Below are 24427 nucleotides of genomic sequence, written 5' to 3' on the forward strand. Positions count from 1 at the left end.
CTGACTTTACTGCCAGTACTGACACGCCCACGCATCATAGACCTGTGGAGACATTAACATCGGCTCCCGTTGTCCAGGTTACCGCTTGGTGATTTGTCATGTATCTTTAACTGTGTAATCCTCCATTTACTTCCCACTTTCATATCTACAAGTATGTTATAATTACCTTATGCCACCTGGGGGTAAACCCTGTTCGCTCCGGGCTCACCTTATTCCCCACTGGGGGGTCCGATGTTGCTCTTTGGATTTGCCCGTTTCCATATCCATAAACACCTGTCAGTCTCTGACTTCCTTCCTTAACTCATGCAATTGCTTACTCGTTTCCCTCGCATAGTCTCGCACCCTTCCTTTTAGTAGTCCGACATCTCCCCCTCCCATGATTCCCTTGGGTAACTGCATTGCTTTCCTTGTCATTAGTTCAAATGGGGTGAACCTGGTGGTCCTGCTTGGGGAAAGCCCTAAGGCACATTAGAATATTGGGCAACACTGTTGCCCAGCTGTTTCCTGTGTCTTGAATTGCTTTTGCTATTGATGTTTTAAAGTTTGGTCCATCCTTTCCACCATCCCTGAGCTCTCTGGATGGTAGGGAATGTGGAGTTTCTGTTTAATCCCTATAAGTTTACATATTACTTTAATGACTCTTCCTGCAAAATGAGTTCCCTGATCTGAATCCATCTGGGTAGGTACCCCCTTCACTCTGCTATCTCCTGCTGCTGTCCCACGTCGGACTTCAATTCCTTAAGTTGTCTACACAAGTCTACAATGTACCTTCTTATCCCATCTTTCAATGGCTCTCAGTATCTTCACTTCATAGCGGTTCTCTGGGAGCCGCTTAACTCTGCCTGTCATCATGGTGTTAATCCTGTGGTCTTACTTTTTGTAGCTCACAGGCACATTAATATTGTCAGTAATACATCTATTCAGCCCTTTTCCAGCTTTCCCTTTACCTGTATCCATCTTGTGGTAAATTGTTGTTAAGTGTTATTATTTCGCCTCAACCTTCAATTGCCTCAACTACAAATTCCACAGTTTTACCTCTTATGGTTTTTTTTTCCTCCTGACCATGATTATCCTAAGATCCTTGAGGTCAGTTTCTCTATTATCTTGATCGTTTAAAATGTTTCCTTACTCTTTAGGCCATATTAACTATTCCATGTCAACGAGGATCTGTGTCTCTATATCTTTGCTCATCTCCCCCTCTGCGGTGCCAATGTCAGTTAATGGCCAGATGATCAAATTCATTTCCCTTAAAGCAGTTTGTATATTGTGTCCTCTTTCCCTAACTCTTTCTCCTACCCTTAATCCTTGCCTCATACCATTTCACACATGCAATAGCTACCATCTTATCTTGTTCAGGTTGTCTGGAGAGACTTTACAGTCCAATAAAAGTATTCTTATAACAGTTTTAAAACATAAATCAGGCATTGACATGCTTTGCTTCCTTATCTTCTCAAAACAACATTTTATTGTCTCAAAAGTAACCTAGTAAATTGTGTCTGACCCTTTTCTTTTAGAATTATCCCAGATTCATTAACTCGGCCAAAAATTGGATTTCTGCCAAACTTTGTCAAGGTCTTGAGCTAACTTCATATTTTGGGAACAGACTTACAAATACAAAAGCTTGCAGCATTTGAATTAGTGCCAATTGTTGTCAGACCTCTTAAAATAAAACTCCCTTTTGAGAACTTTAAAATCAGGAATCAAACTGCAATTTTAAAAAAAAACTTTGTAAGAACTGTAATTTACACTATCAAATTAAAACCTCTTTCTCATGCGTATTGATTTGTATCCAGATTAAAAGTCTCATATGTTTATCAACATTTTCTCTTAGATGGCATCCTAGTTATTCAGAAATAACCTGTTAAATTACACTGCACTTTTCACATCTCAAGATTGTCCCAAATTCAAATAACAGTGCTTTGGGTTGCAGATTTCCTTTCCTATTTAATTTCTCTCTTCAAAAGAAACCCCTTTTTATCCATTGGAATCACCTAGACCGTGTGTTTATGCTCTTTGGTTTTCCTAGAATCCTTTGAAATTCAGTTAATTATTTTCCCTCAGAATTTTAGAACACCAACTTGTATGAGCTAATGTAACTCATTTATCAATCCCAATCAGCTTGGAAGCTAGTGATAAGGGCTATTCCCTACTAGACTGCAAGGGGGTGGTACAATGGTTGGTTCATTTCAAACAAAGGCAAACTCTGTTTTAGTTTTAAAGTACCTTCAGATTGTGATTTTTGCCAGAAATCTCAACTCAAACCTTATATTCAATACTTTGGAATGTGAGACTATACTTTTCCTTTAATCTAACATGGGGCTTTTGACTCTAAATTGAACTCCACACACAAATGACAATTTAGGGAAGAAAACACATTGAAGCTCACATACAATTGCTTCTTTGCACACAAACATATAAAATGTATTTATATTCCTATAACACTGAACTTAACGACTTAAGACTCTTACTCTAAATGAAACTTCAAGTAGTAGTGGGAGGGGGGTGGGGGGGGTGGAAGGAGGAAAATAAAGGAATCTTGAAGGCTCCACGTATAGGGACAATCAAACTGACTGAAACTCATTTCCTCTGCTCCTGCCCATCACTGCTCATTAACCCCCTAGAGGTACCCCCCTTTGTCTCTCTCTAGCACAAACAGCTCTTGTAACTTAGATCAATTCACTTTTTTTAAAGTTACAAAAATTCAGTAGGGGATCTTTCGGGTCCCAATCATCTTTCCACATATTCCCAATATCTGTTGTTGGCCCCTAGGAGAAAATTGATCTGCCGCTGTGACTGGTGCAACTCGGCTATTTCTGCATTAGTTTAGTTTGTTGCAGATACAGAGTCAAATAAGTACTGTAACTTTGTCAGCTTTGTCACTTGTCTGACCTTTCCACCACTCCTGGTTGGCATCAGTACAAATTGCCACCACTGATCTGGTCTTTCCTTCTCTAATCTGCTGGACTTTAGTATTAATCTGTCTACACAATTGTAAATACAAGGTAATAATAACCAACCCCCACTTCTCCCTTATCCTTTATCTGCTCTACCCACCATTGTTTTTACTCTTCGGGGGTTCCCTGTAGATTCCACCCACCCTTCTGCATTTTCTTGATTAATTTTGACTGTTGTTCCGTTATGAACCTCATGATGGAATCCGCTTCCCCAGTCGAGTTCCATAGCACTTTCCTGTTTTCCTGATAGCATTCTATTCTTTAATTCCCGTCTGTCTCTGCGCAGTTAGTTCACTTGACTCTGATAACTTGATTACTTGCGGTATAACCAGTGGTCCGGCCTCTGTGCGGCTTCAACTATGATTCTATTTCAAACCGTAGCCCGCCAGCACGGCTCTGCCTCCTGTTTGAGGTGGTCTGGGTACCTGCATAGCTTTGGCACCGCTAGCCCGCCAGCGCAGCTCCGCCTTCTATCCCAGCACCTCCTGTCCTGAGCTGCCCTCCTGATTCTTTTGATACTCAACCGGACCGTTCTCAGGTAAGCTTACCGCACTAACTACAGGTGGTAAATAAAGTATACTCACCCACTTTGCAAAGCCATCCTGTGGATCCGATCCGAGTATCCTGCCAACTACAGCAAACTGTTATGGTAGCTTTGACAAACCGACCACAGGCCCAGGTACAGGTTACGATTGTTTATTCGAGCAATTGCAAGGAGAGATCCACCTCAAGCAGCTTGAGGTACCACTCTACCAAATCACAAGTATACAGCTTATTTATACACTACTTAACACGTACAAGAACATTGTTTGAATTCCAATCTTGTCAGCATATAGGTTTACATTAAACAGATATCTCTGGTACCAGGTACATATATCATACATTCCCCTTTCAACCAGGCAGAGACCTTGCCCCCTATCTAGGCTGGGACCATCTGTCCTTTCCTTATCTGTTGAACAGCACATTTAATCTATCTTGTTGTCATCCTCTGACTCCAGTCTGTCTCCCAAGGCCTTTCTGGTGCTTGCAGGCCCCAAGGGTGTGCAACGTTCATCTGGTAACCTTTAACTGTTAATGTGCTGTTGCACTGGCTGCCTGGAGATTAAGTAAATCCCTTTCAATCAATTCTAACTACATACCCCCTAACGCTACAAACAGCAGTGTTAGATCTGGTCACACGTCCTAATGTGCAGACAGTTGCATGCCAATCAATCAGCACCAAAATAATCCGAGTGATGATGTGAATTAAGAGGATGATGGCATGACCAAATGTGAATATATTAACTTTAGAAAGCATTCTGAGGCCCTCTAGGGCTAGATGACCATTACTACACACTGTTTCAACGCCCTGAATCCAATATCAGACATGAGCTTCAGAATCCTAATTCCAATTTACGTGCCCATGACGTTAACGTGATCCTTTCCAGCATTCAGAGAGAGTTCGGTATCGCATAACTGGGAGATGAAAGAGACCCTTTAAGCAGAATTTACTTTACAATAAAATGCTTTCCATCTGGTCCTTCACAGGTGGGTTCGGTCTATCTGGACAGCTAGTTTAGTTTATTGTAAACTTGGACATTGAAACATGTCTAATTTTTTTTTTTTTAAAAACGACTGCGCAAAATCACTTGTGTAACTGAATGAAGTGACTAGTAATCCAGAGACCCAGGGTAATGTTCTGGCTACTTGGGTTCGAATCCCACCATGGCAGATGGTGGGAATTTGAATTCAGTGAGAATCTGGAATTAAAAGTCTAATAACCATGAAACCATTGTCAATTGTTGTAAAAACCCATCTGGTTCACTAATGTCCTATAGGGAAGGAAATCGGCTGTCCTTACCTGGTCTGGCCTACATTTGACTCCAGACTCACAGCAATATGATTGACTCTTAATGCCCTCTGAACAAGGTTTGGGCAACAAATGCTGGCCTAGCCAGCAACACCCACATTGCGTGAACAAATATTTTTTAAAAAGTGTTGAAGTCAAATTGAGTTTGTTTCATTTTAAAAGGTGCTTACATTTCTAATGAGCTTTACAACTGTAAGCTAAGATAAGCAAAGAGTAGAAAAAAAGTGCTGTTGCCAAGCAACAGGAGTCCAGAGAGGCAGGTCCCTCCCCACAGACACAAGAGAAACAGCAGTTCGATTTTGGAAGCTGTTTGAAAGTAGTTGCCAGAGAGACTGGAGCAAAGGGGTCAAAATCCAGTCGGGTGGAATAGGAGGAAGTCCAAAGCAGACCTTCTAGCCAATGAAGGACAAAGACCTGGAAAAGGTCCTGTTAAGTGAAGAGTGAGGGGCAGAGAAAGGCTCCAAGCTTAAAGTTTCAAGCTGCAGAAAGCAAATTTAAAGCAAGAACAGCTTGCAAGAGGCAAGAAGGTCCAAAGAGACAACTAACTCTTTGCTATGGGCCATGTGAAGCAGTGGTACAGTTGGCAGCTGAGTTTGTGAGACAGAGAGAGAGACGGTGTGCACACACACGTGGGGAAGACAGCTTGAATGCATGTGGTGACCCAGGAAAGGGGAACATCAGGAGAATTCGAAACCCTGGAGGTGAACCCTTGCAGAAGGTGTCTGAGAAAGCACGTCGGTTTGGGAGAAGATTCCAAAGCGAGTTCTTGGCAAGTGGAGATTGGAAACCCTCGTGTGAAAGACTGAGTTAAGTGAGACTGGTCGGCTCACAGCGTGACAAGCTTCTGGGGGGGTTGGGAGTGGGGGACAGTTGGTGGTTGATGAGATCACCATTGCATCTGGTTGAGGTGGCATCTGTCACTTGGTTTCAGAGTGTGGCGTGTCTGACCACAGGGTGCCATAGATTTACATATACTCTAATGTTCCCAGTAGGTCCAAGAATGTTTTTGTAACTGGTGTTATCCTTATAAATCTGTATATATCTGTAAAGGTATAGTTGTGGGTGGAGTATTGTAATCTAGTTCATCTTTTCTTGTTGAATAAGTGTTTTATGCTTTGGTAAAAGTTCATTAGCTGACTCCGGTGACTGTTCAGTCACTATTCTTCACATATTTAAAACCAATAAAAGTTAGGATCTATCAAGCTGGGATCAGGCTTGTTCAGGGTAATCTCAGCTGGGGTCATAAAGTGGGGGCTCTTGTGGGATTTCAAACATGGACAGTGAGTGATTAGTGGAGAATTTTGAACCTTTGGCTTGTTGCGACACAAAAAGACCAAGTTTTGGACTAGTTAAAAGGCACTCCAATTTCTTGTCAGGTGTTAAATTCTGCATTTTCTGCCTATAAGATTGTGTTGTACTATAGAGAGTTTTTTTTTTTTACAAAGGCTAGAATCTACTTCAGTCAAGTGGTTCTGTCCTTGGGCTTCACTTTATATTCCTGTGATCTGATGATATTACAGTACATTATGTAAAAAATTCCCTCTTCAGTAAACCAGAGACTGGCTTTCAATGTGTGGAACAAGTCTTTAGTCAGATTGGTACAGTATCTGGCATTCAGTACTACAAATGGGTTTCTTTATCTGCCCAAAGATGCTGTCAATCACAGTCCCATGCACCAGTAAAAACAGGAGATTTGGCAAGGTGAGTTTTAGTGTGTGTCAGAGTTTCAAATCCATATTGCACAGTTCTACAATCATGTGGCAACTCATTAGTTAACAGGCAAGGGAAAAATAAGAACAATTGATTGAAACTTTTGATAATCCAATGCTTCCAGCCCCAATAACCACCTTGCAACTACATTTGGTAAACATGCCTCTCGCTGCTCAGTGTGAAGGGGTTGGATGGCAGACTGAGCTAGCCACAAACCTGCTAGTCTTCCCAAGTTTCAAGACAGGCTGCAGAGAGGTGGCTCAACCAGGAAGATGAATCTTAGAACACGGAGAGGAGACACTGATTTGTATGGAAAACCTTTTCTGCTTGCCACCTGTCCACAGCTGCAGAGGTATGTCTGTGGCTCAGTAGATAGTACCTCTGCCTTAGAAGGTTGTGCTGCAGAGACTTAAGCAAAAAATCCATGCCGACAGTGCAGTACAGAAGGAACATTGTATTGTCCGAGGGTCCAGCTTTCAGATGGAGCATTAAACGAAGGCCCTGTCAGGACTCTCAGGGATCCCATGACACAATTGGAAGAACAGGGGGAAGAATTCTCCCTGCTGTCACTATTTATCTCTCAATCAACAGCCAAAAACAGATGATCTGGTCATTTATCACATTGCTGCTTGTGGGAGCTTGCTGCGTGCAAATTGGCTGCTGCGTTTCCTACAACAGTGACCACACGTCATTGGTTGCAAGGCATTTTGGAGCATTCCAAGATCAAACATGATGTTAAATATCAAAGCACTCAAAAGGAGACATGCCTCATGATTCTAAGAAGTTAAATGCATTGTTAAATAGCGGAGGGGAGGAAAAAGATAGGAGAATTACTGCCAGGCAGTGGGGAACAGCTTGCGATCTTGGTGTTAAAACACTCCTCTGGGTGGACTGTCTTTTGTTCTTGCTGGTATAGAAATGGAGTCAGTTTAGGAAGCATCATTGTCCAACCTTCCTTTTAAAGAGAACCATGCCAGAGATGATGCAACCTACCAATGAGAGAGAGTGGGGAAGGGGAGGGTGGGGGAGGAATGGAAGGCAGGCAGCAGATAAGTACTTCTTCAGATGGCAAATTCCAACCACTCGTTCAGTGCCAGTTGTACTTTCACCATTTAAATGGATGGCCAAACTGGGTTACGTAAAAAAAAAATACCATGCATAGAGCTGAAGGAGCAAGAGACCTCATTCTAACTGACTGGGAACTGCAATCCAGGGGGACAAGACCTGCCCCAAAGAACCACCCAATGACACGTTCCAGGTTTCACTTGTTTCTTTGGGCAAAGAAAAAAAAAGTCTTAAGTCAATACGAGAGATGGAAAGACATCTCACAAACTATGACAAGTCCTCAGTTGGTTAATGCTTAGTTTTCTGCACACCCACCCTCCCCTCCCTCCATCCCCCCAGCAGTGCACATCTGTAGAACAGTTGTAACAGTAGCACCCAGGCAGTGACTTGCAGGCAAAGGCACAGGCAGTTTCTTCTCCACAGGTCACTAGTCTTAAACTTCAGGACTTTGGCCTTGGAAATAAGGATGTTGCAGGGCGTCGAAGGCAGAGATTCTTTTATAGGGGCTGAATGCCAGTAACGCCTGAGAAGAGAGAAGAAAACGTTAGTGTCCTGTCAGTGAGTTCCTGACTATTCACAGCTCAATAAATATACCTCACCGATGATCTGTCACACTAAACTATTTTTTGACTAAACAGTGCACAGGTAATTTTCTCAAAAAAATAAATTCATTCTCTGAATGTGGGTGTCACTGGCAAGGCTGGCATTTATCACCCACCCCTAGTTGCCCTGGTTAATAATGGGGAGGCCATTTCAGAGGACACTCCAGAGTCAACCACATATTGCCCCACACCAGATAAGGATGGCAGGTTTCCAATCCCTGAAGGATGGATGACAGTTGAGTTTTTAAAATGACAATCCAACAGCTTTATGGTCATATTTACTCATACCAGCTCATTTTTCTCCCCCCACCATGCAAGATTAAAAAAAGCCCCTGCAAAAATCTAAGATGGAACCCCATCTTCTCTTCACAACTGGCTGACCTGCTGGGCCTTTCCAGCATGGTCAGTCTCTCACTGGAAGTATTCAGCTTAGAAAACCAGCAACCAGAACTAACAGCTCGATGAAGGGTAGCCGTTCAACCTCTTAGCTGAGCACGTCCAACCACCTTGAAGCTGCAAGCAACTAAGTGAATTAAATACGGAAGGAAACCAGCCAAGAAGCAAAGCTTAAATTGAAGGGAGCTGTGCTCCAACTTTACAGTGCTCTGGTCAGACAGCAATCTGGAGCCACCAGAACAAACTGGCAACATTCAACCCTTGGCAGCAGTTCAGAAGGGCCACATGGCTGATCCTTCACATCAAAAAGAGGTGTAAGAACTGACTGCAGAAACCTGGCTTTTTGCCTCAAAATTAAAAAAGGGGTAAGCTCAGAAGTATATACTAAAAGAGTTCTGCAGAAAGTAAAGACAGAAAAGTAAACCATAACAGTAGGATGGTGGAATGGGGAGGTGCACAGTTTCAAACTAGAAAAAGAAAAATGAATCAAGATGGACCAAACTGATTTCCTCATCTGTATTTATCTTGTATAAAATTTGTCTGTAGATCACCACAAGACTCAACCCTTCGTGCAAGAATAACTCAAAGTTATTACTGATCCTTATACCAACTGCTCCTCCTCTAAATAGCCAAGCAGTCAAGGGTGTAATACTTTTTAAAAAAAAAATCACAAAGGGGCAGTGAGGGAATCGGACATTGCTGTGCTAACTTGAGCCCTGCAGAGCTGGTGCACAGACTCCACTGCATCCCAGTGCACAAGCGAATCCCTGTAAGTAGATGCTGTACAGTACCCTGGGAGCAGAAGAGTCATTCTGAACTGCCGTATTGTGTCAAAAGTGGGAATGAGAGGGGCTTGGGAGTCAGTTGTCCCTCTGTCCTCAGCCCCAAAGAAAAATATTTAAATTCCAAAGCCATCTTGGAAGTCCATTCAGGTGATAGTTCTACAATCAGGTCAACAGGCATCTACCCTCCCATGATCCACTTCCTGGGACACAGAATCCAGCTACTTTGAGGCAGGAATAAATCGTCAGCCATTCGAAGTTTCTTTTTTTTAAAAAAAAAAGACTGCAATCTTCTGGGCTCCTACTCTTCAGATCCTAGCATTCCACTCTTAAATTGGGAATTTGCGGCTATTCTGCCCATCTCACCAGCAGCAGCTCTGCTCCCAAGTCATCGATTTCAGGTATATAGGACTTGACCAACTGTGGAGGCCGGTTGGTGAATGCGCTTCGTGGAAGCGTCACATCTTCTGGCCAATCTTCCTCTGCTGGGAGTCCAGTCATGCTGAAAGCAGAGAAGTTGCCATTCTCAATTACCAGTGTCGAACAGCCATGCTAAAACCAGGAACAACTTGAAGATTCAATTGAAATAAGAGATTTGCGCCTTTAGCCAATGCACCAATTGTTGTCAGATATCTTTCACCAATTAGGGCCAGCAACCAATGAGGTGCGAAGGGGCCAAACCACTAATCAGTCAAGACATTAAAAAGACTGGCTTTTATTTAGCGCCTTTCACAACCCCAGGACATCTCAAAGCACTTTACAGCCAATGAAGCACTTTTGAACTGTAGCCTTTGTTGCAATCTAGGAAACACGGTAGCCAATTTTGCGCACAGCAAGCAATGAGATAATGACGAGATAATCATTTTTGGGGATGTCGATTGAGGGATAAATATTGGCCACAGGATCATAAATGCAACCAATTCACAAAATCAGAATCTCAGTGGTAGAGGCCCTTCAGCCCATCGAGTCTGCACCGACATGTGAGAAACACCTGACCTACCCACCTAATCCCATTTACCAGCATCTGGCCCATAGCCTTGAATGTTATGACGTGCCAAGTGCTCATCCAGGTACTTTTTAAAGGACGTGAGGCAACCCGCCTCCACCGCCCTCCCAGGCAGTGCATTCCAGACCGTCACCACCCTCTGGGTAAAAAAGGTTTTCCTCACATCCCCCCTAAACCTCCTGCCCCTTACCTTGAACTTATGCCCCCTTGTGACTGACCCTTCAACTAAGGGGAACAGCTGCTCCCTATCCACCCTGTCCATGCCCCTCATAATCTTGTATACCTCGATCAGGTCGCCTCTCAGTCTTCTCTGTTCCAACAAAAACAACCCAAGTCTATCCAGCCTCTCTTCATAACTTAAATATTTCATCCCAGGCAACATCCTGGTGAATCTCCTCTGCACCCCCTCCAGTGCAATCACATCCTTCCTATAATGTGGCGACCAGAACTGCACACAGTACTCCAGCTGTGGCCTCACCAAGGCTCTATACAACTCCAACATGACCTCCCTACTTTTGGAATCTATGCCTCAATTGATAAAGGCAAGTGTACCATATGCCTTTTTCACCACCCCACTAACATGCCCCTCCGCCTTCAGAGATCTATGGACACACACGCCAAGGTCCCTTTGTTCCTCAGAACTTCCTAGTGCCATGCCGTTCATTGAATTCTTCCTTGTCAAATTACTGCTTCCAAAGTGTATCACCTCTCACTTTTCAGGGTTAAATTCCATCTGCCACTTATCTGCTCATTTGACCGTCCCGTCTATATCTTCCTGTAGCCCAAGACACTCAACCTCACTGTTAGCCACCCGGCCAATCTTTGTGTCATCCGCAAACTTACTAATCCTACCCCCCACATAGTCATCTATGTCGTTTATATAAATGACAAATAGTAGGGAACCCAGCACAGATCCCTGTGGTATGCCACTGGACACTGGCTTCCAGTCACTAAAGCATCCTTCTGTCATCACCCTCTGTCTCCTACAACTAAACCAATTTTGAATCCACCTTATCAAATTACCCTGTTTCCCACGTGCCTTTGCCTTCTTTATAAGTCTCCCATGTGGGACCTTGTCAAAAGTTTTACTGAAATCCATATAAACTACATCAACTGCACTACCCTCATCTACACACCTGGTCACCTCCTCAAAAAATTCAATCACATTTGTTAGGCATGACCTCCCTCTGACAAAGCCATGCTGACTATCCCTGATCAAACCTTGCCTCTCCAAATGGAGATAGATTCTCTCCTTCAGAAATTTCTCCAATAGCTTCCCTACCACTGATGAGACTCACTGGCCTGTAGTTCTCTGGCTTATCTCTACAACACTTCTTAAATAGCGGAACCACATTAGCTGTTCTCCAGTCCTCTGGCACCTCCCCCGTGGCCAGGGAGGAATTAAAAATTTGGGTCAGAGCCCCTGCGACCTCCTCCCTTGCCTCCCTCAGCAGTTTGGGACACAAATCATCCGGACCTGGAGATTTGTCCACTTTTAAGCCTGCCAACACCTCCAATACCTTGTCACTCCCTATATCAATTTGCTTAAGAACCTCACAGTCTCTCTCCCAGAGTTTGATACCTTCATCCTCATTCTGTTGGGTGAAGACAGATGTGAATTATTCATTTAACACTCTAGTGATGTCCTCTGGCTCCAACCATAGATTGCCCCCTTGGTCCCTTATAGGCCCTACTCTTTCCCTGGTTATCCTCTTCCCATTGATATACTTATAGAATATCTTGCGATTTTCCCTACTTTTACCAGCCAGAGCTTTCTCATATCCCCTCTTTGCTCTCTAATTGCTTTCTTAAGCTCCACCCTGCACTATCTGTACTCCACTAATGCCTCTGCTGATTTGCTTCCCTTGTACCTACTAAAAGCCTCTCTTTTCCTTCTCATCGTAACCTGAATATCTCTGGTCATCCATGGTTCTCTGGGCTTGTTACTCCTTCCTATCACCCTAGAGGGAACATGTTGAACCTGTACCCTCCCCATTTCCTTTTTGAACAGCCCCCCACTGTTCTTCTGTAGATTTCCCCACAAGTAACTGTTCCCAGTCTACCTTGGCCAGATCCTGCCTCATTTTACTAAAATCCACTCTCCCCCAATCCAAAACATTTTTTTGCAACTTGTCGATTTCTTTGTCCATAATAAACTTAAACTGTACCATGTTGTGGTTGCTATCACTAAAATACTACCCCAGCACCACCTCAGCCACCTGTCCGGTTTCATTTCCCAGAATTAGGTCCAGCAATGCACCGTCCCTTGTTGGACCCTCTACATATTGACCTAAAAAGTTCTCCTGTACACATTTCAAGAAATCCACTCCATCAAAGCCCTTAATACAATGTCTTTCCCAATTAATGTTGGGAGAGTTGAAATCATCTAACCCAACTGTTATTCAAAATATTTCAGCCATTTTCCCCACCCACATTGTTCTCTAGCCAGCCTGAATCTCCTGCTTTCTCTTCCCTAGAGCACTTCCCTTGTTGCACTTTGCACCCCACCCCCAGGGCTGGCCTCAGCCAAATCTGGGGCCCCACCTCTCAGTCCACCCACTGTAGAAATTGGAGATCCACTGGTACACATCAAATACACTTACTCAAAAATCTTTCCTAGTTGGTCAGCTTCCGATTTCCCACAAAACAGGGGCCTGTAAAAAGACAGTCAGTCAGTTACACTTTATTTGATTACTAAAACCCCATTGGCTCAACATACCTCCATTCACAGTATGAAATCCCCAGGGAATGAACCGTTTTTGGAGGAGGAGTTAGAAGAAAAAAACAAAGTTCCCCCTCTAAAAAGGACTTGCATTTATTTAGCGCCTTTCACAACCACAGGATGCCGCAAAGCACTTTACAGCCAGTGAAGTACCTTTGAGGTCTAGTCATTGTTGCAATGCAGCAAACACAGCAGCCAATTTGCGCACAGCAAGCTCCCACAAACAGCAATGTGATAAAGACCAGACAATCTGTTTGTCAAAGCGATGTTGAATGAAGGATAAGCACTGGTCGGGATACTGGAGACAACTCCACTTACTCTTCAAAATAGTGCTTTTGGGTTCACCCGAGGGGGCAGACGGGGTCTTGATTTAAATATCTCATCCAAAAGACAGCATCTCTAACAGTGCAGCACTCCCTCAGCACTGCACCGGAGCATCAGCCTTGATTTTTGTGCCTAGGCCCTGGAGTGGGACTGGAACACAACCTTCTGACTCAGGAGGTGAGAGAGCTACCCGCTGAGCCAGAGTGTAAAAGAAAAAGATTTGACATTTGAAAAAAAGACTTAGTGCTCATTATTCAAGGTTCATCCCAGTGCTGTAGGGGAGACTTGTGCAACCTGCTTGCCTTTGTGGAAGCTCCAATGAACCTCTATTCAGGATGATCTCAATGACTCATCTGAGACAGGACCATCAGGGTGTTAGAGAAAACCTGCGTTCGAATCTCATGCAAGTCTCCACTCTTCTGAGTGCTGAGGACCAAGTGAAGGGACGTCCTCATCCTAGATGGATGGCACAGCAAGAAGCTGCCCCCAAGTCAAGGCAGCACAAGACGGTGGTTTAAGAGATCTACAAGATGCAATGCAACTTGCCAAGGCTCCTTTGACAGCACCTCCACCACCTAGAAGAACAAGGGCAGTAGGTGCATGCTAACACCACCTACGAGTTCCCCTCCAAGCCACATGCCATCTGACTTGGAAATATATCATCCGTTCCTTCAGTCACTGGGTCAGAATCCTGGAACTCCCTAATAGCACCGTTAGTGTCCCTGCACCACATGAACTGCAGCAGTTCAAGAAAGCAGGTTTAAGAAACCACCTTCAAGGGCAATAAATACTGGATTTGCCAGCAACACCTACGTCTCAAATGAATAAAAACTACAGGATGGTGAAGGAAATGGAAAAGATTTGATGCTGGTGCAGTATATGGTTCTAGTTGGAGGTTTAGATTATAGCAGTGTTGAGGCAGAGCAAAAGGAGCCTGAACACTAAGCAAACACATGCTATTGTAAACATATTTATGAAAAACCAGAGAGCATGCAGTCAGACAACTTGACTAAATAGAACCAATGGAAAAAGATTAGTCAAATCGAATGGCATAAAAGGCAGGTTTCCAGAGGTAAAAGGATTAAAAACTACTCATTTACCCAGTCCTTTAATTTGTGTGTGGGGTGGTGGGGGCCGAGGGAGGTGGAGAGGGAGAGCAAACCCCCCCCCCCCCCCCCCCCCCCACCCCAACCACCCCCCCTCAAAAGAAGCCAAGTCACTAAGTGACAGGAACAAGGGCAGCAGTAGCTGTTAAGGGTAAATACACCAGAATCAGCAACTCATGCAGAATTTGGCTCAGGCCCCTGGCTTGTACACAGTAACAGGCCACAACAGAGTATGTACAAGCACAGGTTTCAAAACCAGCACAAACTGAAAACTACCCTTCAAATGTCTATCAGGGAGAGAACCTAAGGCAGGTTGTCTCTAGCTCCTGTACACATACCATCGTGCTGAGTCAGGAAGGCCACCCAGCATGTCTGACAGTTACACTCCTCCTCCAACAGTTCCTTTCCAAATTCAACTACAGGAACCAAATACAATTGGAAATGCTTCAGAAGTCCCAGATAAAGCTTTGCAATTTTAAAGAAGTGCCAGCTGATAAAATCCCCCAAGTTACTGGGACTTAAATTTAAGTAACTGCTTACTAAAGCCAGAAGTCAAATCAGACAGGCAGATGAATAAAATTTACACCAAGATTTTGAGTGTTTGAATTATCTGACTCAGTTCTTCCTCTAAGCAAAGTAGCAATAGATGAGTTCAAAGCATTATCTTGAAAGAAGTTTAGGCATGAGCTCTGTGACTAAAGCTGCTTTTTAAACCCACTTATTCACCACATTTCTCCCAAGTCAGAGACTCTAAGATTTCCAGATTGTATTGAAGTATTGTGGTGACAGCATCCATGAATCTATTCCGTACACCTAATGTAATAGAATGACAATGTTATGAAATTCAGACTTTCCCCAATACTCAAAGCAATGAAACTAAATGACAAGCCCACAGAGGATGCAGGAATAGAATGCGCACTTAACTTAGGAGCTCCATCTGTAGATCTGCCCCCAAGGACCATTGTAGTATAGAAATTCAAACTGTGCTCTTCTAGATAGGAATCATTTCTGGGTGGCAGCAATAGAATTAATCAGACTCCTCCTTCACCCCCACTAAAAAATAAACAGGCTCTGCAAGTAGTCCACTTAATACACTTGAGCCATACTGGGTTTGGTTTGGGTCTGTTCTAGCTAGGCTGGGAAAGAGGTGGATTTGACATTCATTGGTCCAACTGTGCAGCCTCCACTGGCCTAGGCCAAACGCTGCGTGAATGCATTGTTAGTTTTAGTTAACCCAAGCAACAGGTTCAAAAAAAGTTTAAAGTGAAAAATTAAAGCACTTACCCACTTCAAAAATCTCCTGCAAGCAAAATTCAAACATAAACACTCAGAAAATTCCAAACCCTCTAGTCTGCATGATTCGGCGTTACCCAGTAAGGAGAGATAGTTGCATGATTGAGATACACAGGCTAAAACTATGGATGGGATTTCACTGGGAATGGGAATCCCCCCATTCCAGTCCCCTCCAATTCTCTCCCCTCAAGGGATACAAGCCCACAGCAGCCTAATGCACAGTCACCTTACTCAGGCATCAATCATAATGCGTGACATGTTGACCAACTACCGAAGGGCACCAACCAACATCATCTTCAAGAAGTCACTGTATAGTGATGGGATCTAAAAATCTGGCTGATTTGTCCCTACTCCCCAGCTAAGGAACAGTGTGGGGAGGGGAATAGTGCCTCCATTTACATTAATTCAGCAAAGTAAGAAATCAATCCTGACACCATCCTCTATTGCTCAGTACCCACTCCCATTTGGTCTTAAAGGTTAAGAGGAGAAAAAAAAAGACAAAATCTAATTACTAACGATAAATCAGAATATTGAATTCCACGACCCTATATTCATGCTCCCAAGACAGCACAAGCCATTTGCCATGAGGGGAGCTGCAATATAGGAAGGTCTCTGGTGGCAAGGATCAATTACTGTTAGCCATGACACCAGGTGACAGTTCAGGATTTAAGAGGCATTTGAGGGAACTGAATTAAAATGTCAATTTTCTTTTTTTAAAAAAAAAATTACCCATAAGGGTGAGAAGAATTTGCAATTCCAAAGCCACTATTCCCACCCAAACAATACTGCAGTTATCAGGAAAGCACTGGTGCCAACCTGTCCCAGTTCACAGTTAAAATTTATTTTGTACTCAATAACTAAACAAAAAAAGTTTGCAAGTTGATCTGTAGTGTTCTTCCAGACAGTTTACAGCTCTGTCTTTTGAGAAAGGGTTTTTTTCCCCCCCCCAGTACTGACCTTCTTCGAAACATCTCAGCAAAGATACAGCCTGTGCTCCACAAGTCAACAGGAGTGGCATACGTTGCCTGCAATAGTACCTCCGGGGCACGGTACCACAGGGTCACCACCTGGCAGGATCATACACATCAGGTTGCAATCAAGGGTAAAGAAACATCAAACTTACAGTACCATTTAGAATTCTCAATGAAATCTTTTCCCACTATTTCCAAACCCTCTCCTCAAAAGACTGAAGTTGGGGGTTATTGAATTGGAGTTTAAGACTGATTGATAAGATTTTTTTTAAAAAAACTGGGTAAGGGCATTGAGGAAAATGGATCAGCAGCAGGTAAATGGAATTAGAATCATAGAACAATATGGCAAAGAAGGAGGCCATTCAGCCCATTGTGCCTGTGTTGGTTCTTCGAAAGAGCTATCCAATCGAATCCCAGTTGAGGTACACATCAGCCACCACCAGATTAAATGGCATAACAGGCTTGAGGGGCTGAATGGCCTCCTGTTCTTATAATTCACACCAGGCTCTGGTTCCATGGACAGTGGATGCCTGGACAATACCTCACCACCTTCACACACCACCCGCTCCCCCCAAACCCACACATACAATTCCACACCTCGGGGTAGCAATCAGAGCAGGAACAATGATCAACATGGTAAGGAGGCCTCATACAGCAACCTAACTGCCACCAAGACCAGCTTGCCCAGCCTGGAAGTAGGAATTGAACTGGTGACTTTCCTGGTCTATATGCCTCAGTGCCCATTCACCTCTTTCAGCATCAAAGCTGTCCCTCCATGAGGCTGTACAACAACAGCCTTCAACTAGAGCCTTGTGCTTACCACTGGAGTGAGGGCCATCTGGCAGCTGTAGATACGAGCCAGGCCAAAGTCAGCCAGCTTCACCTGCCCCCGGCTGGTCACCAGGATGTTTTCTGGCTTGAGGTCTCGGTGCACCACACTGTGGGAATGAAGGAACGCCAGGCCTTTCAGCAACTGATTCATCAGGTCCTGTCCAGAAAACAAGAACAATTCCATTAGGAGAAATTGTATGCAGAGACCACACACACACCCCCCCCATCCTCCCCCCAAAAACCAGGTTATCAAATACTCTGCCGACTTGAGTCATTAATTGGTGTTTTAGCACTGCTGTGGTGAACACAAACCTGTACTTGGTTGCCACACCTTGGATGGTTTGGGATTTTCATAGAAAGTCCAGGGTGATTAGAAATACAAGAGCCTCTCTTCCAAGTCACCCACGTACAAGAACTCAGTGTGCTCAACCTTGTGTACAATTATGATTTATGCTGCTCATTTCTCTTTCCTCCTGCTTCCACCCACCCCACACACACACCCCCAGAGCTTGAGGGACAGAGCACAGGGTTCACACCTGAAAGGTCTCAACTTGCATTTTATACAGTGCCCTTAACACAATAAAACCAAGGTGCTTCACAGGAGTGATTATCAAATAGATAAAAGCAAAATACTGCAGGTGCTGTGATGTGGGAGTGATGTGGGAGCTGGAGGAGATTAAAGATAGAGAGAAGGCAAGACCATGGATTTCAATACAAGGATGAGAATTTTGAAACCCAGGCATTGCTGGACTGGGAACAAGTGTAGGTAGCCTGTCTTTACTTGCCACAGATGCCGACTGACCTCAGTTTGTACTTCACACTTACGTGTAAAGTCAATACCATGTCAAGCCAAATTGCCTACAGTCAAGTTTCAGCAGTGACATCAAAATGCACTCTGAACTCACGACAGTAATTCAGTGGCACACACATTTTTGTCGAGGCCCTCATTACCATCTATGACTCAGTGGGAATCATTCGCAGGCTCACCCATCACCCCCTCTTTTTCAGTCCATAGCAGGTCGGTCAGAAAAGCAGCAGGTCTGCCTCAAAACGTTGGACTGCTCTTTACCTTTACAGTCTCTGCTGGTAGACCAGGCGATGGAGCCTTCTCCAGATAGGTTTTCAGGTCCTGGTCAACATGCTCAAACACCAGAGTGACTTTGGTTTCTCGGTCTGCCCTCACTGTCGCGCACACATCGAACAATCTGTAGCAACATGGAAAGACAGACAATCATAGCAGGACCACAGAATGGGATTGAACAAGGACAATCCCTCAAAGCTCAAAAACCATCCTAAGACCAAGAACAAATTAAAAACCAACCCCAAAGAACCTTTTATTACCCCACATGGTGTCACCAGATCACAGCTTCCTCCCTCCACCTTTTTCCAAACCTCCTAAATTTCACTCTCACGATACTTCCTGCAGGTCCTCAGATGGTTCCATTGGGAAGTGCACTGTCCAGTATAGAAACAACCCCTTAACGATCAATCAATCCCTGTCTGTGTTGACTGCAATGAGGACAAATGGTAAAATGGCATCTTTGCCCCAGCTTATCTAGACGCAACTGAATTTACTTGCCCTTCTTCAGAGTTAATCACCCATATTCATTGCCTGGCAGAGAAGTCCATAGGCAGTGCCATCATCAGCTTTATATAGAAAACTTAAACTCTTGGGACACGAGTGTCACTGGCTAGGCCAGCATTTATCACCAATCCCCAACTGCCCTTAAGGTAGTAGTGAGCTGCCTTCCTGAACCGCTGCAGTCCATGTGGTGTACAGTGCTGGCTGGCTGGCAGGGGCCAAAAGAAAAAAGGTTGGGAGTGGGGGGGGTGCGTTTGTGGAGTGCTGACCCAGTTACCAAGATTACAACAAGCTATGAACATTCCTTATTTCTGAGCAAAATAGATACAAAACATCCAGCTGAGAGTGAGCTGCCTGGCTGGTTGTGGGCAGCGAGAGATGAAGCAAAAGAACAACCTCAATGGCATTCCAAAAAGCCAATGACTCAACTGCACACAACACACACGTCATAGGCAGTGTAAACCTGGGGCAAGGGAAAAGGGCAGACACCATGACAATTCTCTCAGAATTCAGGCCACCACTGGCCCAAACTGCATGTGTATACTATACAAGAATTTGTGCAATTAGCTGATATTCTGTGCCACTGCTTAGCAGCAGCCTCAGTCTGGAGCACTCAAAATAACATGTTTTAGCCCACTTAGAAGAGGCCCCTCTATGACACCAATTGTGACATTGCTTTCCATTTCTCACATCAGCAATCCTGTGGGTCTTCAGTGTGTTGTTGCCAGGTCATCAGGGAACTTTGCTCCCTTGTGATAAAACCTAGTGACAATTCAAAAGGTACTTCATTGGCTGTAGAATTGCTGAGGAGGTCCTGAGGTGGTGAAAGGCATTGTATAAATGGAAGTGGTTCTTCACTTAAACCAATATCTCAGCACTTCATGGAGGGAAAACGTTGGTTTGAGAATACTGGAGAATGGAGTGTTTTCTAGTCTTGGAGATGGAAGTGCCCTTTTGGGAACCATATCGTCGACAGTGGGTTTGCTGTCTTCAGAGCCGAGCAGTCTATTAGTTTACTTCAGGGAAGGTAAATTGGTAGCTAGCACAAAGTATAATCTACGTATCAAGTAAGATTGTCAGCCAGAAAATTGTGGGTTATTTTCTTTCAAGCTGATGTATGTTTCCTTCAGACTTGCAAAAGCTTTACAGGCCTTTGTCAGCCATACTGCTAGGACAAGACAGTGGGGCCAGGAAGTCCTAGCCACAGATTTCTTCTGCATCATAAAATGCTTCTGCAAACAGCGGTTAGAATTTGGTGCACCACCTCTTTTTAAAAAAAAAAATGCACCTGAACTGACAAAAACAGTGAGGAAGATTGGAAGAGGCCCGCAGTACAGCACTGTCCCCAAGTTGGTAACCTCCAAGCGGCCAGAAGGCTGGGGTGGGGACTGGTGGCACAGGACTTTTACAGCCGATCTGAGACAGTGTCAGAGCACAACAGAGGAAGGTAAATACAACCCACTATTTCCCTGGACTGCAAGCAGGGAGTGTTTGATGCCAATGCCGCACAACTGAATGGGAAATCTTTCCACTCTCTAAACTGGCATCATTCATGGTAGCTCCTACAACACTGAAGAAGCTGGACACAGTCCAGGACAAAGCAGTCCGCCTGATTGGCACCCCAAACATTCACTCCCTCCACCACTGACACAGTGACAGCAGTGTACACCATCTACAAGATGCACTGCAGAAATTCACCAAGGCTCCTTATGCAGCACCTTCCAAACCCACGAACACCTAGAAGAACAAGGGCAGCAGACACATGGGAACACCACCACCTGCAAGTTCCCCAAGTCACTCACCATCCTGACTTGGAAATATATTGGCCGTTCCTTCACTGTCGCTGGGTCAAAATCCTAGAACTCCCTTCCTAACAGCACTGTGGGTGTACCTATATCACATGGACTGCAGCAGTTCAAGAAGGCAGGTCACAACCACCTTCCCAAGGGCAATTAAAGATGGGCAATAAACGGTGGCCCAGTCAGCAAAGCCCACATCCCATTAATGAATAAAAAAAAGAAATACTTCATCAGAGCGATCAGCACTTGGAACTGACTCCTAAATACAGCAATGCGGGTGAAAGTCCTAACATTACCAAAAAAATTCTCTTCAGTCCCACACCAGTATCCCAGCTGCAGAACAGCGAGCCCACTCATTGATGCATCATGTCTTCTGGTCAGCTAGCACCGCACAATCAGCACCCTCCCCGCTGTTGGCTACAGAATGCAGAGCTCCAGTTTGGTTTAAAGATTTCTTCACTTACCACACGTGAAGCAGAATGGTTTATGCCACTTTTATGCAGTGCCAGTACCAGCATGCCAGCCTCACGCAGCAGGGACATCAAATACATGCTGACCAGGTTATCCTGGAGCACCAGCCTTATTGATAAATTAAGTGTTACCAGGGGATGCACAATGCCCGATTGTCAGGATCCAACAGCAGCACAATATAAAAAGGCATACAGCACTTTTCACCACCTCAAGATATCTTGTCTCGTGGCCCAAGAAATCGGGGAGAACTCCCCTGCTCTCCTTTGAAATAGCAGTTGGAGGATCTTTTACGTCCACCCGAGGGGGTGGACAGGGCCTCGTCTGTTTAGCGTCTCATCGAAAAGACGGTACTTCTAACAGTGCAATGCTCCCTCAGAACTGCACTGGGAGCATCAGCCTCGATTTTTGTGCTCGAAGTCTCTCAGAATGGGACTTGAACCCTCAACCTTCTGACTTAGAGGCAAGTGTGCTACCCACTTGAGAGGAAGTGCAGAAAATGTGAAACCTACCCACAGTGGAGTGTGTCAGTCAGATGGACACAGCACCACCGCCCCCCCCCCCAACCCATGTGCACAGCACCACTGCCCCCTCCCTCCCCGTCTCCCCCCACCACGATCCAAAGGCACAGCAAGGCGGCCTTCATCAGTCCCACTGAAAAGACTGAACCCAGGTTCCTAGTCCAAGCACCCTCACCTCACAATGTTGGGATGGTCAAAGTGCTCCAGCCGCTTCAGGAGGGCCACTTCCCTCACGGTCGATGGTGGCACACCATCTTCGTCCCTCTGGACTCGCACATTTTTCAAAGCAACAAATTTCCCACTCCGCGAGTCTCGTGCCTTGTAGACGGTGCCGTAGGCCCCTCCTCCAATTTCTGCCACAGGCTCATACGGAGTGACAGAACTCTGCTCCATTGTCCCAACGCCCACAGGCCTTTTCCCTCCCCACTATCACCTGGAAGAAATGAAAAAGAACAATTTTAAAACAGGCTTTTGTTCTTCACAGTCATCCTCCAGCATGATGCTCAAACATCTATGATTCAGATGTGAATCTTGTCAACAAGTATAAAAGCTATCTAACCAGATAAGGCCTCATGGCTTAGATAGTACTTCCCAAACCCACAATCCCCACTACCTAGAAGGACAAGGCAGCAGGCACAAGGGAACCTACCATCTGCAACTTGGCCTCCAAGCCTCACACCACACCAGCATTTCCTTCATCACTGCTGGGTCAAAATCATGGAACTCCTTCTCTAACAGCACTGTGGGAGCACCTTCACCACACAGAGCACAGCAATTCAAGACAGTAGCTCACAAGCACCTTCTCAAGTATGAATTAGGAATGTGTAAATTGCCAGACTTGCCAGCAATGCCCATATCCCATGAATGGACAATTAGAGAGCCTTCAACTCAACTGTGCTGGGACCAGTATTCTGATGAGTCATATGTCTAAGGCAGTAGAGGGGTTTAAAACTAAATAATGGGGGTGGGGGAAGATGTGATAAGTTACTGGACAGATGGTAAGAGAGCAGGATAACAATAAGGGAAACGGTTGTCAGTGTGGCAGGAAGGGACAGCATACAAATATAAGACTGCCAACAGTTAAGGCTAGATATTGCAAAAATAAGAGAGGATTAAAGGCACTCCATCTGAATGCACACAGCATTCACAACAAGGTAGATGAATTGATGGCACAAATAGAAAGTAAACAGATATGGACGTGGCTGCAGGGTGACTAAGTTTGGGAACTGAAAGTTCAAGGGTTTTGGCATTTAGGAAGGATAGGCAAAAAAAGGTGGGGACACAATAAAGGACGGAATCAGTACATTACTGAGCAAGATCTTAGGTCAGAAGATCAAGATGTAGAATCGGTTTCGGTGGAGTTAAGAAACAGCAAGAGGTAGCAAACTTCAGCTTGTTCATAGGCTACCAAATAGTAGTGGTCACATAGGACACAGTATAAAAATCAGGAACTTAGAGGTACAAGCAACAAGGGTAATACGTGGAGGACCTCAAAATACACAGGCTGCATAAACCCAATTAGCACTAATGTTGGAGGACAAATTCCTGGAGTGTGTATGTGATGGTTTTCTAAAACAGTATGTCAAAGAACCAACTAGAAAATGGGCTATTTTAAACCCAATATTGTGCAATGAGAAAGGGCTAATTAATAATCTCATTGTAAAGGAATCTTTAGGGAAGAGTGACCATTATATAATCACTTTCAAACTTCACGTAAAATTATGTAGTTCAATCCGAAACCAGGGTCTTTAATCTAAAGAAAAAACTTCAGAGATTCAAGGGGCAAGTTGGGGAACTCTATTAAAAAAAGGAGTGACAGTAGACAGGCAATGACTAGCATTCAAAGAATCAATACATAGTTTACATTATGTTCCTTTAAGGTACAAAAAAACAGTAGGAAGTGATCCAACCATGGCCAACAAGAAGTTAAAGATTCTATCAGATCAAAGGAAAAGGCATATAAAAGTTGCCAAAAAAAGTAGCAAGTCTGAAGATTGCTAATTTTAAAATGCTCCCAAAGGAGAACCAAGAAATTACTATAAAGAAAGTGAAAATAGGATATGAAATTAAACTAGCAAGGAACATAAAAACAGACTAAAAGTTTCTATAGGTACGTAAAAAAGGTTAGTAAAAGACAAATGTGGGCCCAATACAGGCAGAGACAGGAGAACTTGTAATGGGGAAAATAAGGAAATGGCAGAGAAGCTTAAATATTGTGTGTCTGTCTTCACAGGGAAGATAAAAAAACCCCTGAAATTTTGCGGAGCCAAAGGCCTGAAAGTTGATAAATCCTCTGGACCTGATGATCTACATCCCAGAGAGTGTTGAAAGAGGTGGCAGATGCACTGGTGATCATCTTTCAGAATTCTAGATTCTGGAATGGTGCCTGCGGATTGAAAGGTGGCAAATCTAACCCCACTGTTTAAGAGAGGGAGAGAGAAAACAG

The 24427-nt window shown here is 44.3% G+C and overlaps 1 protein-coding gene across 2 annotated transcripts in view; it reads right to left on the reverse strand.

Annotated features, from left to right (window-relative positions):
• Positions 1–5481: 5481 nt before the first annotated feature.
• Positions 5482–24427, reverse strand: part of cdk4 (cyclin-dependent kinase 4) — a 29974-nt gene continuing 11028 nt past the window's right edge. Inside the window, exons 2-8 of one of the 2 annotated variants that reach the window (XM_041180460.1) lie at positions 22157–22414; positions 18681–18816; positions 17601–17768; positions 16767–16876; positions 12968–13018; positions 9725–9860; positions 7915–8101 (exon numbers count right to left, since the gene is read on the reverse strand). In XM_041180460.1, coding sequence (XP_041036394.1) covers positions 8012–8101; positions 9725–9860; positions 12968–13018; positions 16767–16876; positions 17601–17768; positions 18681–18816; positions 22157–22374 — 909 coding nt within the window. In that variant the 5' untranslated portion in view covers positions 22375–22414 and the 3' untranslated portion in view covers positions 7915–8011. Of the gene's footprint in view, positions 8102–9724; positions 9861–12967; positions 13019–16766; positions 16877–17600; positions 17769–18680; positions 18817–22156; positions 22415–24427 lie in introns of both variants that reach the window. The other variant, XM_041180461.1, reaches the window with a different exon arrangement.

Source organism: Carcharodon carcharias, chromosome X (genome assembly GCF_017639515.1).
Source record: "Carcharodon carcharias isolate sCarCar2 chromosome X, sCarCar2.pri, whole genome shotgun sequence".
Lineage (NCBI taxonomy): Eukaryota > Metazoa > Chordata > Chondrichthyes > Lamniformes > Lamnidae > Carcharodon > Carcharodon carcharias.